The 19070-nt window shown below is 49.5% G+C and overlaps 1 protein-coding gene across 1 annotated transcript in view; it reads right to left on the bottom strand.

Moving 5' to 3' along the window:
- Nucleotides 1-9616, bottom strand: part of EXOSC10 (exosome component 10) — a 289910-nt gene extending 280294 nt beyond the window's left edge. The window contains exon 1 of the mRNA XM_086921318.1: nt 9390-9616. Within this exon, the coding sequence (XP_086777444.1) occupies nt 9390-9518 (129 nt within the window). The 5' untranslated portion in view covers nt 9519-9616. The remainder of the gene's footprint in view (nt 1-9389) is intronic.
- Nucleotides 9617-19070: the final 9454 nt, after the last annotated feature.

The raw sequence follows: 19070 nt of genomic DNA, 5'->3' as shown, positions 1-19070 counted from the left end.
CCTCAGCCTCACACACACACCCCTCAGCCTCACACACACACACCCTCAGCCTCACACACACCCCCCTTAGCCTCACACACACCCCCTCAGCCTCACACACCACCCCCCTCAGCCTCACACACCACCCCCCTCAGCCTCACACACCACCCCCCTCAGCCTCACACACCACCCCCCTCAGCCTCACACACCACCCCCCTCAGCCTCACACACACCCCCCTTCAGCCTCACACACACCCCCCTTCAGCCTCACACACACCCCCCCTCAGCCTCACACACACCCCCCTCAGCCTCACACACACCCCCCCTCAGCCTCACACACACCCCCCCTCAGCCTCATCACACACACCCCCCCCTCAGCCTCATCACACACACCCCCCCTCAGCCTCATCACACACACCCCCCCTCAGCCTCATCACACACACCCCCCCTCAGCCTCACTCACACCCCCCCTCAGCCTCACACACACCCCCCCTCAGCCTCACACACACCCACTCAGCCTCACACACACACCCTCAGCCTCACACACACACCCTCAGCCTCACACACACACCCCCTCAGCCTCCCTCTCACTCACCCTCTCATCCAGCGCTGTGTGTGTTGCTGTGTGTGACGCTCTCTGTGAGTGTGGCGCTCTGTGTGGGTGTGTGGCGCTCTCTGTGTGCGTGTGGCGCTCTCTGTGTGCGTGTGGCGCTCTCTGTGTGCGTGTGGCGCTCTCTGTGTGCGTGTGGCGCTCTCTGTGTGCGTGTGGCGCTCTCTGTGTGCGTGTGGCGCTCTCTGTGTGCGTGTGGCGCTCTCTCTGTGTGTGTGGCGCTCTCTCTCTCTGTGTGGCGCTCTCCGTGTGTGTGTGTGGCGCTCTCTCTGTGTGTGTGTGTGTGGCGCTCTCTGTGTGTGTGTGTGTGTGTGTGTGTGTGGCGCTCTCTGTGTGTGTGTGTGTGGCGCTCTCTGTGTGTGTGTGTGTGTGTGGCGCTCTCTCTCTCTGTGTGTGTGGCGCTCTCTCTCTGTGTGTGTGTGTGTGTGTGTGTGTGTGTGTGTGTGTGGCGCTCTCTCTGTGTGTGTGTGTGGCGCTCTCTGTGTGTGTGTGTGTGTGTGGTGCTCTCTGTGTGTGTGAGTGGCGCTCTCTCTGTGTGTGAGTGGCGCTCTCTCTGTGTGTGTGTGTGTGTCGCGCTCTCTGTGTGTGTGTGTGTGGTGCTCTCTCTGTGTGTGTGTGTGTGTGGCGCTCTCTCTGTGTGTATTGCATTGTAAATGCTTGTTATTTCATGTATGTTCTCATTTGCAAGAGTATTGTAAATTTTTGTTTTTTTGTCGAAGACGTTGGCAAGATCTTCTACCAAGGCCTGTGAGGCAGAAATTGATTCCTTACAGAAGTGGGATTTGTAAATTCTTCAAAAATCTTATACAGTTTTTCTATGCAAATTGGCTGTATTATCGATTTGGTCTACAATATGATCTTGCTTGGCAGCTTTGATGTTGATAAGACAGTGCCTGAGGGCCATTTAATGAGTTAGTCTATCTTCAGTTATTTTTGTTTTAAGACCTCCATTTACGTTCTCGTTTCCTGCATGAAGTCTTTTCATTCTTCAAGGAGTCAGTGAACCATGGTGCCAGCATGGTCTTGCTCTTAAGCTTACTAATTGTGACAGGAGCCACTTTATCTAAAGTTCAAAAGATGGCACTCTCTAAAGCTCGTATCCAAATTGATGTGGTTCATTAGGAGGGAGGAAGAAAATATGAGGTGAAGTGGTTTTCCTGGCCGAATTAACTTAGGAGCTGTGGTTGTGACGCCAGGAGGTCATCCTGCTCGTAAGTGGAATTTAACGGCATAGTGATCCAACCAGACCAATGGTATCTGAGTGAATAGTAGGTAAAGACTGTGTCCTGCTATATAGGTAGGTCCAATTACCTTTAGGTACAGATTCCAAACCCATAAGTAGGCGGTGGTGTCAGGGGGTGTGGTTAGTTTTGCATGGTGGTTAAAATCCCCCACCAGTAAGAAGTCATCCGCAGCAAGGATGTGGGAGAGGATGCGGGGTTAAGCATTCAATATGTTTATTGCTAAAGTCCCTTCACCCCCCCCCCCGAGGGCCTATATTAAAGTGCCCCACTCCATGTTCCTTTCTGCGGTGTTGCCAATCTAAAAACACAGATTTCTGCCCATTCAGTGATGAGCAACGCCAATTACGTCATTTTTATCCGTTTGTTAAAGGCAGTTGCAATACCCCCTCCTGCTTTTTTTCCTCTGTCCTGCCTGATTAGTTTATAGTCTGAAGGAAAATCCAGTACATTGTCGGGGAGGGCTGCTGGATGCAGTCAGGTTTCAGTGAAGAAACATAAGTCTGGCTTTTTCTTGTTTAATAAGTCCCATAACTCTAATGCGTGTTTGGAGATTTAACGTGCATTACAGTATAGGCCTGGAATTTCAGACCATTGACCTCTACTGTTGTGTCCTGAAACTTATGGCCTTTTTTGAAGAAGAAAAGTAGTGTAACTAAAAGGACACTTTTTGCAAATATAGGGACCTACATATCCTGAAACTAAGGCAAGTGTACTGCCTGAATTCTGAGTGCATGTGCCAGTTTGTGCTTGATATTTCTTAACGCTGTGCTCGAGTAATAGAGATGCGCCATAATAGTAACTTTCTTGAAGGCAGGTTGAGGGGAAAGATGCAGGGGTCCAGTCTGTAGGCAGGAGCAGACGGGCTTGCCTTTGACACGCTGATGGCGCGTGGACATTATGGCCCTAAATAGCCTGCAGCTGTCAGGTGGGTGGGGGGCGGAGGAAGAGAAAATGCAAGGACTAGACCGCTAATCACGTGGTTTAGATAGCAGAAGCGGTCAGGACAGTCTTCCGATGTTTAGGTCTCATAGGCGTTAGCCGCGCGAAGCGCGGTCTCGCTAGAGACCTATTGTCAGCGAGTCTTCTTTCCAGGAGAGGAGACAGGAGCTGGCCGCGCGCTCGGAATTGAGCGGGCCACGCGCAAGTGAACCCGCGTTCCCTTGAGAAGCTTATGATTCCCTTCCAAAGCGTGCTTATACAGGCAGTGAACTTTTAACCTTTTTTTTCATTCCCAGGTTGTCCTAGCTTTCAGTTACTTTAAGTTTCAGTTTTGTTCTTAGTGCTGTCCAGATGGCTCTCGCGCTACATTGTCTAGGTGGCTTGTAAACGCAGCGGGTAGTTAAAAGCAAGTGGCGCCTTGCTGCAGTGTTTAAACAAAATACAAACTTGTGGTAATACTTACTATATTGTACATGCTGGGAAAAACAATTTCAAAACTGTTTTAATTAATACAAGCTCGTGCAGAGTTAAAAGCTTTCATTCGTATTTCTCGCATACATAGGACACAACTTTTAAGCAATACAGTCTCACGCGGAGTCTGAAGTATTTATAAATAATAATACACATTTGTAATGCAAGCGCAGAATCACGACGTGCGTTTGCTAACAAAAGTCGGACAGGCACAAGCACATAGCGTCGTGTATCTATATCTTTTTCCTTTGCTGTGTTCAGTTAGGCCTGCCAATCTGTACTCCAATAGTAATGCGAGAACTTGACCCAAAACGGGTATCAGAGCGCTTTACATAGCACCAGTCTGATTACATGAGGACATTGTCATTTTTGTTAGGCACAGGGAGACGAAGTGATTTGCTCAGAATCACAGGATGCTCAGCGTCATTGGCTTGACTCAAACCCAGTTCCCCAAATTCGAGGGCGACCGCCCTAGCCGTTAAGCCAACTCCTCTCCCAATGTTGGGGAGCCTAAGACAGATCCCTCTGCACAAACGCCACTGCGGACAAGGGACTGCTTCAGAGAGGGAAATAAAGTGATCCGAGTGCAATACTTGAACTATGTGCAAGGCATAAGTAAGAACAGTACAATAAATACAATCAGCAGAGGGCGGTTTGCTGCTAATGTCGAGTTTCGGTAAATAGTTTTTGACAGCTCAAACTTGCAAAGACCTGTAGTGCAGATTAAAATTGGAGATAACACCAAATTAAATTATTAAAATAGAACTGAAACTATACCTGAAGAAACACAAAGTATCAGCATTCATTTAAGGAAACTGTATTTTCTACAACTGTTCGACTGGATTCAAATGTGGTCTCTGCACGCAAACCATTTTGATTTAAACAAGGGGCGATATTACATCTACCGCCGATTCAAAAGGAAATGCAGCACTTCTGCTACAAGATCTCTCATCTAACGCAGACATTTTTGACCACCAGGTTCTTTTATAGACGTTCAGCAAGATAGGATTGCATGGAACTGTTCTGCATAGAATTACATCCGTCCTTGTTGAGAGATCTTTCATACTATGATTTCCTACCTTTTGCTCTGCACAGTTCCCCTCTACGACCAGTGTTCCTCAAGTTTTCTCCATTGCCCCACTCCACTTTCAAAGAGTCAATAATTCTAAAGTTTATAAATACATCAGATGTCGACTATGCCAATGACTGACGACAGGATGTCGACTATGCCAGTGACTGACGACAGGATGCTAAACTAAAAAAAAAGCACAAGCTACATTTTTAGGTCTCGCCTGTCGATGCGCATGCGCATCGAGCAAGGCGAGAGTATTGGGACTTATCCGCTCTTTATCCACACTGCAAGGAATCGTGGCGATTCCTTGCAGTGCCCGTGACTTTTAAGCTCAATGCGCATGCGCATTGAGCTTAAAAGCGCGTGCACGTCCGTCTTTGTTTACCCGCTCCGCCCCCTCCCCTTCCTGCCGTGTCGCATTTCTCCTCCCCCCTCCCCTCTCTTCCCTCCAGCTTGTTTTTTGTTTATTTGACCCGCTCCGCCCCCTCCCCTTCCCGCCGTGTCGCATTTCTCCTCCCCCCTCCCCTCTCTTCCCTCCGGCTTCTTTTTTGTTTATTTTACCCGCCGTGTCGCCGTGTCTCCGATCCTTTCGCTCTCCTCCCCCCTCCCCTCTCTTCCCTCCGGCTTCTTTTTTGTTTATTTTACCCAAAATAATAGAGTAAAAAATACGGCATAAAAGAATTTGCAAGCAGTAGCATGTCGCGTCAAGATTGTGCCGTTTAAAACACAAAGGAGGTTCTATCTTACCTTCCTGTTACTGTATTACGGCCGCTCTAACTGCAAGTCAGAAAGAATGCTCTCAAATGCTACTTCCAGTGACCGTAACTAAGAAAAATCCACTATCACTTTCCCTTTGAGTCACCAGGAAACACGCGCTTGGAATGAACTTCACTGCCCCTCCCACAGTTGCAAAAGAGATGCCAAATCACTTCCATGATCACGTGCTCCAATATCTGAGCACATTTCCCGATAAAGTCATCAACATTTGTACATGCCCTAGAGTTTAAATGTATAGCCTCCGTTCATTTTCTTACAATGTGCAGCTGCACATGAGCAAACAGGGGAGCCCCAGCATTTGTAGGGGTCCCCTGAAAGAAACCAATGTGATGAGCTCCCGCTATGACCAGAAAGCAGCTAGCACGAAGGGGAATGCAACAGTGAACCATAACAGAAGGTCATCACTCAGAACATACTACCTGCATTTTGGCTAGTTATAAAGTGCGTTACAGCATAACCGAAATAAAGAAGGGATTTAAAAAAAATCTCGAGGCAAAGAAATAATAATTATCAAGGGTAACATACCTCAAATAAATTAAAATAACAATACAGACCGAGAATGAAACAGAAACGCAAACATGAGAAAACGATGCAAACCTATTTCAAAGGAATACTTGGGCTAAAAAGGTTCTTTGGCATCAGTCATCTCCTGCCGCCTTTATATTTCCGCTTTGGTCTTGGGGAGCGACAAGTTCTCCTATTACTTCAGGTTGCGCCAATGCTTTAAGGTTTGGCAGCCACTTTAACACAGCTACCGTTTAACAGGATCCCAAGGACTAGATGTCAAATGCAAGCCCAACAAGTAGGCAGTTCATGTCAATTGAGATGGATCCAATTCCTCACTGTGTTGATTGAATTTCTTTGAGGAATTGCAGCAGGTAGCTCAAGACGCACTAAAATGAAAGGAGGTTTCGAGTATATCCTGCATGTGTCCTTTGTAGCACCCCACCTTCATGCTGAGACCCAGCAGATCCACATGGGAAATTTGGAGACAGGTTTTGCAGTGTGCGATGGAGGCAGAATATATGGTCAGAATATCATTTGAGATAAATAGTGTGTCCCAAATAACCGATCACACCGACATCTGCATCAGTAACACAAAATCAACACCCAATAGGACTTTTTTTTGCAAACAATAGTTAGGACAATATATATACCAGATCATATTTCTGCATACAGTATATCTTAGAGGGTGCTGGCTCTATCCTGATGCATTTCACCACGGCTGTGGGGCATCCCCGTTAACTTCTGTTCATCTACAAAACCTTAGGTATGGTTGTGACTGGAATTCTGGATCTGTAGGTGGCGGTTGGAGGAGAAAGTAGAAGAAAATAGTCCTAGTAGTAGCTTTCTGCATCGATTGAAACAATGCAGACTACTGTTTTTCTACACTACCCTAGATCTCATAGATTAATAATCCTCCCAAAGTTCATGTACGTATTTTGAAAATCTTGAATTTTAGCGAAGGTCTCCGATCCTTTCGCTCTCCTCCCCCCTCCCCTCTCTTCCCTCCGGCTTCTTTTTTGTTTATTTTACCCAAAATAATAGAGTAAAAAATACGACAGTAAATCCATGACTCAAGGTTACACATACATTATGAAAATGACTTGTTTATTTGACCCGCTCCGCCCCCTCCCCTTCCCGCCGTGTCGCATTTCTCCTCCCCCCTCCCCTCTCTTCCCTCCGGCTTCTTTTTTGTTTATTTTACCCGCCGTGTCGCCGTGTCTCCGATCCTTTCGCTCTCCTCCCCCCTCTTCCCTCCGGCTTCTTTTTTGTTTATTTTACCCAAAATAATAGAGTAAAAAATACGGCAGTAAATCCATGACTCAAGGTTACACATACATTATGAAAATGACAATCAAGGGATAATTGCAATGTCTGCCCAAAACAGTTGGTGATCATAATCACTAGCTGACAGTGATCAGTGCATTACAAAATTTGGTTTTCACTAGTCCCAGGTGGCAAATTTAATTCCGCTCACAAAATTGGTGAAATTTGGCCTACCATGCGTTACTCTTGAAATGTGGGGTGCCAAATTCTGCCAATCGCCGCGTGCTGCAATTTTTCCCCTGTGAAGCACCAGAAATGTAAACTGGCGCTCAAGAGATTTGGCATCCCCTTGTGCAGTTTTCTGGTCACTAGGAGGACTTTTGGCACGATTTTGTAACCCAGGCTGTCACGAGCCGCCGCTGGTCCGAGTTCTGCTTCTGGAGTAGATTATGTAGTTCAGCGGAAGCAAAATCAACTCGAATGGTCACGTGGTCTTGTGCACTGCGTGCGCCATTCGCCCTGATTTTTTCAGCATGGAACTCAATACCAGCGCTAAATCACAGCACGAGCACCTGGCCATTTTCTAGCATCAGCCGGGGTTCATTTAAATGACAATAGACTTTTGATAGTTTTGCTTGGCTACCTGCTATTTTGTATTACACGCTCGTTGGGCTTGGACCTCCTTATGTGTTGTGTTCGATTTTTAACATCATTATTCTCCTTTTAAAATACACCTTTCCTTGCATTGGTTCTGTTTTAAACCTAATGGCTGTTAATTATATATTTTTTTCTACTTATTTGATTTTAAAATTAAATCGCACTTTCCTTTGGCTTTGACGTTTTTAAACATGAGCATTTGCACTATTTTTATGATACAACACGTAGCCATGAACCAGCCCACTATGGCATTGTTGAACACCCGATTGCGCTTGTACAAGAGAACATGGCATGCCGGTATCTCACTCACGTTTTCACAGGTCACACGTAATTTTAATATGAGACATCCCATACCGTAGCCACCCTCACTCACCCTCACCCTCACTCACCCTCAACCCCTCACCCTCAACCCCTCACCCTCAACCCCTCACTCTCACTCATCCTCACTCACCCTCAACCCCTCACTCACCCTCAACCCCTCACCCCCTCACCCTCACCCCCTCACCCTCACTCACCCTCAACCCCTCACCCACCCTCAACCTCAACCCCTCACCCTCACCCTCACTCACCCTCACCCTCACCCTCACTCACCCTCACCGTCACTCACCCTCACCATCACTCACCCTCACCCTCAACCCCTCACCCTCAACCCCTCACCCTCAACCCCTCACCCTCAACCCCTCACCCTCACCCTCACCATCACTCACCCTCACCATCACTCACCCTCACTCACCCTCACCCTCACTCACCCTCACTCACCCTCACTCACCCTCAACCCCTCACCCTCACTTACTCACCCTCAACCCCTCACCCTCACTCACCCTCAACCCCTCACCCTCACTCACCCTCACTCACCCTCACTCACTCACCCTCAACCCCTCACCCTCACCCCCTCACTCACTCACTCACCCTCAACCCCTCACCCTCAACCCCTCACCCTCACTCATCCTCAATCCCTCACCCTCACTCACCCTCAACCCCTCACCCTCACTCACCCTCAATCCCTCACCCTCAATCCCTCACCCTCAATCCCTCACCCTCAATCCCTCACCCTCACTCACCCTCAACCCCTCAGCATCACCCTCACTCACCCTCAACCCCTCACCCTCACTCACCCTCACCCACCCTCACTCACCCTCACTCACCCTCACCCTCAACCCCTCACCCTCAACCCCTCACCCTCACCCACCCTCAACCCCTCACCCTCACTCACCCTCACCCACCCTCAACCCCTCACCCTAACTCACACTCACCCTCACTCACCCTCACCCTCACTCACCCTCACCCTCACTCACCCTCACTCACCCTCACCCTCACCCACCCTCACCCACCTTCACCCTCACCCACCTTCACCCTCACCCACCTTCACCCTCACTCTCACTCACCCTCACTCTCACTCACCCTCACACACCCTCACTCACCCTCACCCTCAACCTCAACCTCACACAGTGCAATAGGTCTCGGAGCATTTGAGTTAGAGCTTTTAGATTTGTTTATGGCTTTTTTTATTTGTAATTCTTTAGCATTGGCTACAGGAAACAAAAATGCTAAAGATTTACAAAAAAAACCCATAAACAATTCTAAAAGCACTAACTCTAATGCTGCGAGACCTATTGCATTTCCAATGCTTGTTAAAAACTCAGGTTAATTGAGCAACTCCTAAATCAAATGCCCAACAGATCTATGCCCCCCTAATCACCCTAATGCAAGAAAAGTAATCAGGATGAACTCCATATACTTCCTTATAGAACACAAACATCAAGTTAGAAAAGGAACTTTCTACGTAGTGATTTCTACATCAAACATCTGCCACTAACACCGCACACCCTTCCCGTCTCGACTGTTCAACAATGTATGCCACGTTGCAGACCTTGACAAAGGAATCGGCATCCTTATACCCAGGAAACAGCCCTTCGCGCTCGGGAATCTCAACCACCTCCTCGCAATCACTACCAACCGACTCCATACTCCTCGCTTCCACTGCACCGGGCGCCGCCATCTTCCGACGCGAGACTCTCGCGAGAGTTGATCTTCATTAGGGAAATATTTCGCTGGGGCGGGCAGAGATAGCGGTAATGACCGGATAATATCGTCACTGACGCCCTGCACTGATAGCTTGAAAGACTAACCAGATGCGTCACTATTGAATCCTGCCATCAGCAGGGATGTCGCTGCCGACCCAGTGTATCCTATTTATTTTTTCAATTAAGCGTAATTGGGGCATAATAGAACCAGATGGGGAAAAAAGAAAATAATCCTATTATGAGTTGTAAAAAAACTTGGTTCCCCAAATCTACTGTATTGAATGGTTGAAAATGCTCCCAATCCAAGATGGCCTCCGCGCATTGTACGTTCACGCTGGCGTACACTGGACAGCCTATCCGCCTTACATTGAGTCGACAGCTGTGAAAAGACAACGTTTGGTCTGTAACTAAGAGACAGGAAAGTACCGACATTCTATTTCGGACCGCGTAAGTGTTCGTTGTAAAGTTGAAAGAACATTATCCAAGCACAAGAAAAGGAACAAGGTGACAACTTAACGTTTATGGTAGAGCAGCGTGTTAACGTTTATTGTAGAGCAGTGTGTACACCTGCGCAAGTCCAGTCGTTGAGTGCTGACAACTGCCGCCCCACTAGCTGTCTTGCCCTCACGCTTCTGGAAGCAACCTTAACCGCACCTCTGTTCATTTAACACCGGTAGGTACTCTGGTTCCTGCGTTCTTTACACACTCCTTTCCGGGACGTTTAAGTAACCATTGCTTGCATAATTGAATACAAACTTCCACCCTTGAACAGTGACACCCTGTTGAGATTGCAGACATCCCCACCGTCAACTCGTACTGCATTCCTGAAGACTTCAATAACACATGGGATCTGAGCAACTGGCGGGCACCTTTCCAACTTTACTCCCTTTACTTTCACCACCTGCCTACTTACAGCATACATGCCAACATTTCAGAAGAGGAAAGTGGGAGAAAAAAAAAAAATCGGGAGAACGGGGCATTGAATCGGGTTACTTGCATGTATGGGCTTTGGAAGTGTGCTGCTGCAGAATCGGACATTTGAAATGCAAATGCACGTTTTTTGTTACCTTTCAGATGCACGGAGCGCAATGGCAGGCAGAGAGAGGGTGATGCAAGTGGTGTGCACTGGCCTGGCAGGTTGCTGGCAGTATATGCACTCCTCCTCCCCCTCCTGTGTGGCAGCCTGGGCTGTAACAGCTTCCCGGCAGACACACAGCTGCCCCAGTACTTCACAGGTCTTTAACCGCATGCGCGCTACGGGTTTTCCCGCTGTGCGCTGAAATTTGAAAATCGCGCGGTTCGTGACAAAGCCAGCTCGTCATCCGCGCAGCGCAGGTAACGCCCATGACGAGCTGGCTTTGTCATCCGCAGCGAAGGGGTTAAAAGACCTGTGCCTTGTTAATGACGCTTTGTTGGTTTTTCACCCCTTCTAGAGCCCCTGCATCGCCACTCTGAATATTGCTGTAAGAATTAGCACCTTACACAATACCAAACCCTGTCAGCTAAAACCCCCGAGGAATCGGGTTTTTGCTTGCAGGAATCGGGAGGCGGGAGACTAACCTTGAAATCGGTAGTCTCACGCCTGAATCGGGAGGGTTGGCATGTCTGACTTACAGCTCCTTTACTTCTTAATTTTCCTTTCATTTTCGCTTTATATTCCTCCACTCTGCTTCAATCAGGGGTTGTAAAGCGCACCACTCGCCTGTCTCAAGACGCAGGGGCATGCAGACCCGTTTGGCTTCGAATTCCTTTATAGTCCAGCTCCGCACCATCACCTACCATTTATTTTTTGTTCCTCAACCATCATGGTACTAACCTGGTGCTGAGTTTACACTCCCTCAATAACTTAAACGGATTTACAGAAGTCACGAAATTTGGAGAAGTCTTATTAACCAATAACATAGATTGCAAAGCATTCCTCCAACTCAAACCACATTCCTTGACCACGCAGTAGAATCTCTCAACCTGGCCATTTTCTTCAGGATGGAGCACAGCAATTCTCCTATGTGTTCCTACACTTTTTCAAATAATTCTCTAAGTGCTGACAAATTGAGACCCTTTGTTAGTCAGCACTTTTTGAAGAAAGCCCTCTCTGCGAAAGACTTTATCTAAAAACAATACCACAACATCAGAAGGAGCTTTCTTTATCATTTTAATCTTAGGTCATTTTGAGTAGTAATGCACCAACACTATGCCAAATTCCTCCTTTCTAGGTAGCACTACAAACATGCCACTGATGTCAAGACCCAACTTCTGCCATGGTGCCACAGGAAAATCCACTGGCTGAGGAACAGTAGATTATAATAATAATAATAATCCATACTTGTAAAGCGTGACCAAATCACCCCTTAAGGTTTCAAAGTGCTATGGGGCCAACTGGGAGATTAAGTGAGCTATTGCCCAGAGTCACATGATGCTGAGCTGATCTGCCGCCGGGGATCAAACCGTGATTCTCATGCTCTGGAGTCAGCCGCTCTGGCGGCTGCACCTCACCTCTGTCTTAACCGCCTTCTCTCTAGATGCACACTTACCACATATCCTCACCTGGTGTTCCACAAAGGTATCTATCCCAGGCCACCAAAAAATGACCCTGATAGGCCACTTTATGCCTTATATACCAAGATGACCATCATCAGCAATATCCACAATAGTTATGTTATATTTAATATGTTATATTTAATTTTGTATAGCGCACGGCTACTCAAAAAGAGTGTCCCAGAGATTTTTTTGTATTGAGACCTATAGCAGAATAAACAACACAATGATATAACATCAGAATAAAAAGCAGAACAGAAAGATAAAGGCCTAGAGGGCAAACAGCCAGGTTTTAAGGCCCTTCCTAAAAGCGAGCAAATTAGTAGCTCCGCGCAATGTCAGCGGCAGAGTGTTCCACAACTGTGGCGCCAGCAATCCAAAGGAGCGGCCTCTAATACGGGCTCTTTTTACTCGCGGCACCACCGCCAGAAACAGAGATTCTGATCTGAGAGCGCGAGCCGGGTGGTAAAAGGCAAGTCTCCTTTGGAGATACTTAGCTCCCACAGCATGAAGGGCTTTATAGGCCAAAGTTAACGCCTTGAATGCAATCCGTTTTCGGATAGGCAGCCAATGGAGCGACTGCAATAGGCCAGCAGCGCTATTTAAGCCATAAATGGCCCTCGCGGCCGCATTCTGCACACCTTGAAGCCGCTGCAATAGATACTCTGGCAGGCCCAAGTAGAGGACGTTGCAATAATCAGCTTCCTATGTTCCTCTGAAAGAAGAGGCAGAAACTTCCGGAGCATCTTGAGGAGGCCAAAACATGTTCCCGTCACACCAAGGATCTGAGATCTCAACGTCAGACCCTTGTCCATCTTGACCCCCAAGTTCTTGGCTAGTTGGGACGGGCAAGACGGGGGGAACATGTTAATAGGCCACCAAGCCTGCCAGTCCGGATCCGATGGGCACCCGAAGAAGAGTACCTCAGACTTATGTGAGTTGCACTTGAGGCTGTTCAGCTGGAACCATTTAAAAACAGCCCCAAGGCAATCTCGGATACTCTCTCCATCAAAGTCTCCTCCCCTCTTACACGAAAAGAGGAGCTGGGTGTCATCGGCTTAGGATACGATCTGGGCCCCGAAAGACTCCGCCAATGCCGCCAGAGGGGTCATAAAGATGTTAAAAAGAGTCGGGCTCAACACCGAGCCCTGCGGAACCCCGACTCCCAAAGGCGTCATCACGGCCGAGTTAGGGGAGGCCCAGATCGTTTGTCGACGGTCAGCTAAAAAAGATGTAAACCAGCTGAGCACCGTCCCCCTTAGGCCGACCTCATAGAGTCTAGCAAGAAGGCCCTCGTGGGGGACGGTGTCAAAGGCCGCCGACAGATCTAACATGACCAGCATGGCTTTGCCCCCGGAGTCCAGTACCTCTTTAATGGCTTCTGACACCTCCAAAAGCGCCGTCTCCGTGCTTAAATTGGGGCGGAAGCCAGATTGGGTAGCATGCAGAACCTCATGAGTGTAGGAGAGTAGGGTCTGCAATCCTATGATCACCCAGACTTTTTGCTTTTGTTTCACTGGTTTACGACTTTCTCGGGCTGTGGGCCTGACAATCAGACCCACAGCCTGGCTGTTCTCTCGCTAAATTGCTGTGTGTACCCTAGGTGCATTACCCAATTGGAACTGGGCCACCCTGTCAGACCCTGTAACTCAGGGCATCGGTGTACCCAGGGCCTACCAGGGGCTGAAGCATGTATTATGCCACCCCTGGATGGCCAACTAAATCTGACACAACTGGCTGCACGACAGCTGGGGCAACGTGGCGTACTCGCCCGTTGCTGTAGGTATAGTATCCCTATACCTAACCCTAAAATGGACACCCGAGTTCCTATCAGTCACTCCTATGGCAGGCCTTGACAATCCTGAAGGCAGAGTGCATGGAACCGTGTGAATTGGGCTCTGGCACGAGCCGAGCCCGGTTGCAGCTTGCGGAACCAAGACCCAATGGCTGTTCCATGATAACGCGTATCATATCGGTAACTTCGGTATCGCGTTATCAAGACATGTCGAGTAAGGTGTCATACGAATCGGGATGCTGCCCCCTCACCAATTCTGGCGACGAGGTTAGCATTCCGCCCTTCTAGAGGGACACGACATGTACGTAACTGTGAACCCCGGTTAAAGTTAACTGAAGCCTCAGCTCCACAAAATGGACGCTGCCACCACAGACACAAGTCTGACCTCTTGCTGCTGGGAGTCCTTCCAGCGAGGAGAGCTTGGACAAAGGGTTTCCTGTCAAGGGCGGTGTTCGCACCGTCCCAGACAGGGTTTGTGTATTCTGGGTAGGTAGGGCTTTGCAAGAAGGTGACTGCGGAGTGGCACCCCGGTGCTCACTACGCATCTGCCGGCTAGAACCAGTTCCAGGGGCGCGCAGCCCCTGACCTGGGGAAAGTCCAGCAGGGGGAGAGGGGTGTAACTACCCCCCTTCCTGGTCCCACCCCTAGGGCAGGACCTAGTCATGTACCCACCCCTTTCTTTAGGATAAAGGCCGGAGCGGGGACCCTTCCAAATTAGATCATCTTTGAATCAAGAACTACTTTCTACGAAAGGACATTCGAGACTCTTCTCAAGATTTCTCCCTTGTGACTAAGGAGTAGTCACCCTGCATCCGCAGGCACCATCTAAGAACTCTGCGGTTTGCTGCAAGTCCTTCCTCGGGAATCCGACGACCCAGCTCGACGAGAACTGGCTTCCCTGGCACCTCTGACCTCTACCCACATCGTCAGCTCAGCTGAGATCTGTGGGTGCGACGAGACCTCGAGGGACCGGCCATCATCAAAACCGGCACGCTTTCTTAATCCAGCACGACCACCGAAGGAATCCTCTGGTGAGTGCTCTGGGGTCCGAGAAGCCCCGATCCTGAGCAGCTCCAGCACCGAAGTGCAGCCTCCCAGCATCTCCACGATCTGCGTGGGGCCCTTCTGCTCGCCGCTCAGCACGTTGTCCGATCACTAGCCGCTGGCTTGTGATCTCCTTGACGACATCCGACAACCAACGCTGCTGGTCTGGTTGCTCCAGACCGGCCCTTGCTCCCTTTTCCGAGAGGAGCTCCCCGGACCCTCCTGGTCCACTCAAGACGCCATTTTAGGCCCACCAAGTGGCCCTGAAATCTGCCAAGGCTTGTTGCCCCAATCCTGGGCCCAGCGACGCCGACAGCATCAACCTTCGTGGGACAGCTCGCACCTCCATCCTGGTCGCCGACAACGCCTCCTGGTCCGTGAGACTGCAGAGCCTAGCGTCGCCCACTCACCTAGTCGAGGTGGCGGCCATCCGGTGCCTTCCTGGTACCCTCTGACTACTGGCTAGTAGTACGAACTTGGTCCCCTCTGCTTTCAGGTATCATCGATCTCTGATCCAGGCTTGGATCTCTACGAACTATTCTTCACTGGTCGCCGGCCAGCAACTCCTTCCTTCCGGCTCCTGGCTCGTCAGCGAGGACCCCCGACGCCTATAAGACTTGTGCAGCCGCAGCCCTTGTGGCTAGGTAACTCCGGCATTTCGGTGCCCGCATAGCCTCCTTACTTAAGGGTCCTGAGTCCCTCGCTTCCGACTTGCCTTATCGGGTCCGCCCGAGACCATTAAACTTTCCGTGCCCTCGGGCACTTGTATTAATTGTGCACTTGAAGTATTTTCCTAAGAGTTTTGTTCTGTGCTTAGTACCCTGTCCTCATAAAGAGTACAGGGCTGTTGTGATTCTAATAAATATACTGTTTATTTTCATAACACTTGTGTGGTGTCCTTTCACTTGGTGTTCAAGGGGTATGTGATGGTATAACAGCTGGCTTAACACGCCCTCTAGAGTTTAGCCCGAAGACTGCTCGTATCCACGCTACTAGGATAGCTGGTCTAAGGTTGACTTACAACCAATCACCATAAGGGTCGTTTGGACCGATGCATAGTGGTAACTAGAATAGTGAACACTGCATATCGGGCCAACTTCTCACATTGGTGAGCAGCGGGGGGGATTTGAGCTTGCTGTTGTTTTACCACGCGTATCCTAAGAATATCTTGTGAAAGATCGCATAAGTACTCCAGGTACATATAACTTAGCTTAGAATACTCTGAGTTCTACTGAACCGGCTGTTGTAGCTCCGCAAGGCTTAGCACACCTTGGCTACAACTCTTAGCAAGGGATCAGTAGGTAAACATATAGTGTAGGTAGGTGCATCACTTACACCACACTAGAAGCAGCATGTCAGACAACGGAGGAAACTCTGAGTCTCCCCTTGTGTCAGTCGACCTTCCACAGGTCACCTCCAGATATGCTGCACTTAGCTTCCAAGAGATGCGACAGATCTGTACATCTCGGAAGTTAAAACAGGGTGCAAACCCTACCATCCCATTTCTGATTGGTCTCTTGGAGACTTATGATGCCAGGAGGGCGGGTAACACCGACCCTTCTCATCCAGAAGTGGATATGCCCCCCTCGAGGGAACCGCAGGTGACCCTGACCTTATCCATCTCTCCGCAGAAGGTGAAGAGGAGGACGAGGAGCCAGAGACATCTGGGGACGAGGCAGACAAAGGTCCAGTCATAGTTAGCCAGCTAACCCAGGACAACTTAAGCCGGCACGAGAATGGTACTAGGAGACCCCTGGGGCCTCTCTCGGGCCAGCTTAACATTGGGAACGGACGAGTTAGGTCTCTGTCGAGAGGCTCTAATAGATCCGTTCGAACCAATGGCTCTCGAGGCTCTGCTCGAAGAGGGATGACATCCCCTCAGAGGAGAGTGTACGAAGCGAAGGAGCGGGAAGTCAATCTGCGGATCGAGAGGGAAGAACTTGCCCTAGCCAAAGAAAGACTCGCCTTTGCTCGAGAGCAAGAATTGAGTGGGACAATTCCCACTGGTGGCAGCATTCCCCCACGGGAACCCAGGAGTTTAGACACTAAGCACCTGAATAAGATAGTGCCCCCCTTTAAGCAAGGGGACGACATCCACAAATGGATTACTGCTTTGGAGCGGGCCTGCACTGTACAGTGCATCCCCCAGAGTCAGTGGGCAGCTATCTTGTGGCTCTCCTTTGAAGGTAAAGGTAGAGATAAGCTCCTCACTACTAGAGTAGAGGACGCTAACAATTACCAGGTCCTGAAGAACACACTGATTGATGGGTTCGGCCTAACCACTGAGCAGTACAGGTTGCTCTTCAGGGATACCCAGAAAACTCAGTCTCAGGACTGGTCTGATTTAGTTGATTGTGCCACTAAGGCTTTGGAGGGCTGGTTGCTGGGCAGTAAGGTTACTGATTACACAGGATTGTATAATTTGATCATGCGAGAACAGATTTTAAACAATTGTCAGAACCAGTTGTAGCATCAGCACCTTGTCGACTCGGATCTGACCTCTCCCCAAGAATTGGGAAAGAAGGCAGACAGATGGGTCAGAACAAGAGTTAAGCAAAACCAGGGCCAGAACCAGGGTGGTCAGAAGAAAGCAGACCAGAAGGGTAAAGATTCGAAAGGGGAACAAAATGACCAGAAGTCTTCGACAGGTCCCCAACAACCCAAAGAGGGGGGGGGGGGGTCAGGCTTCCCAGAAAAAGAAGAATCAAGAAGGCCAATCGAAAAGGTGGTGCCAATACTGTAAAAGTAAAACTCACTGGTTTAGTGAGTGCACCAAGAAAGGAGGGCAGACTCCTGCTACTGCAGCCCCTAAGGCACCTGTGCCCCCTAGTACAGCCAGCAGTAGTAGTGCGCCTCCCAAGGGACTAGTTGGGTTAACCTTGGGTTCTGAGGGGTGTGACAACTTAGTTGGTACACTCACTCAGGCTGTCCTTGTCTGTACAGGGGATGTGGATATATCCCCTGATGTCAGTCCCAATACTTTGGGCAAATACCGACAGACGCCTTTAATAAATGGAAGAATGGCTCAGGCCTACAGGGACACTTGTGCCAGCGCCACCATGGTAACGCCTAACTTTGTGGACCCTGGACAGATCATGCCAGGTACAGATTTCCTGGTGACCAATGCCAGCAACGTCACTACCAGTCATAGTATGGCGATTGTTGCTTTCTCCTGGGAAGGGGTAAATGGCCAGAAAAAGGTTGTTGTTAGTTCAGACCTCCCAGTGGATTGTTTGTTGGGCAATGATTTGGAGTCATCACAATGGTCAGAAGTGGAGCAACGGACTCACATGGAGATGTTAGGCTTGCCAGCACACGTGTTTGCTGTGACCAGGTCACAGGTCAGACGATGCCCCACTGAACAGGTGCTGGATCCTGGAACAACGGACCAGACACCTCCCAAGAAGAAGAGCAGTCGGGTTAAGGCCTCGCCTTCCCCCTTGCCCCAGGTCGAGGATCAAGTCTCAGAGGAGGCTGACCTCCAGGAATTGCGGGAAACTGAACCTAAAGAACTCGAACTTGATCAAGTTGAGTTTCTGGGCTCAGGGGGACCCACACGAGAAGACCTGGGGAAGGACCAGTTAGACTGCCCTTCCCTTGAACCCCTCAGACAGCAGGCTGCTGCTGAGGCTGCTGGGAACGCCACAGGTACCCACAAGGTATACTGGGAAGATGGACTCCTGTACACTGAGGCAAGAGACCCCAAGCCTGGCATGACCAGGAGGCTGGTTATCCCCTTGTCTCAGCGTGGTTTCCTCCTTACCTTGGCCCACGAGATTCCCTTAGCAGGACACTTAGGCCAGACGAAGACGTGGGACAGGCTTGTCTCGCACTTTCACTGGCCTCACATGAACGAAGATACCAAGGAGTTTTGCCGCTCCTGTGTCACTTGCCAAGCCAGTGGTAAGTCAGGTGGCACGACAAAGGCCCCCCTTATACCAATGCCTGTGGTGGGGGTACCCTATGAACGGGTGGGGATTGACATCGTCGGTCCCATGGAACCACCAACAGCCTCAGGGCACAAGTTTATACTGGTGGTAGTGGATCATGCCACCAGGTATCCTGAAGCTATTCCCCTTAGGACCACTACAGCCCCTGTGGTGGCGAGAGCCCTAGTTGGAGTATTCTCCAGAGTGGGCTTCCCTAAGGAGGT

This window comes from Lissotriton vulgaris, chromosome 5, assembly GCF_964263255.1.
Source record: "Lissotriton vulgaris chromosome 5, aLisVul1.2, whole genome shotgun sequence".
Classification (NCBI taxonomy): domain Eukaryota; kingdom Metazoa; phylum Chordata; class Amphibia; order Caudata; family Salamandridae; genus Lissotriton; species Lissotriton vulgaris.
This window is presented reverse-complemented; position numbering and strand designations above follow the sequence as displayed.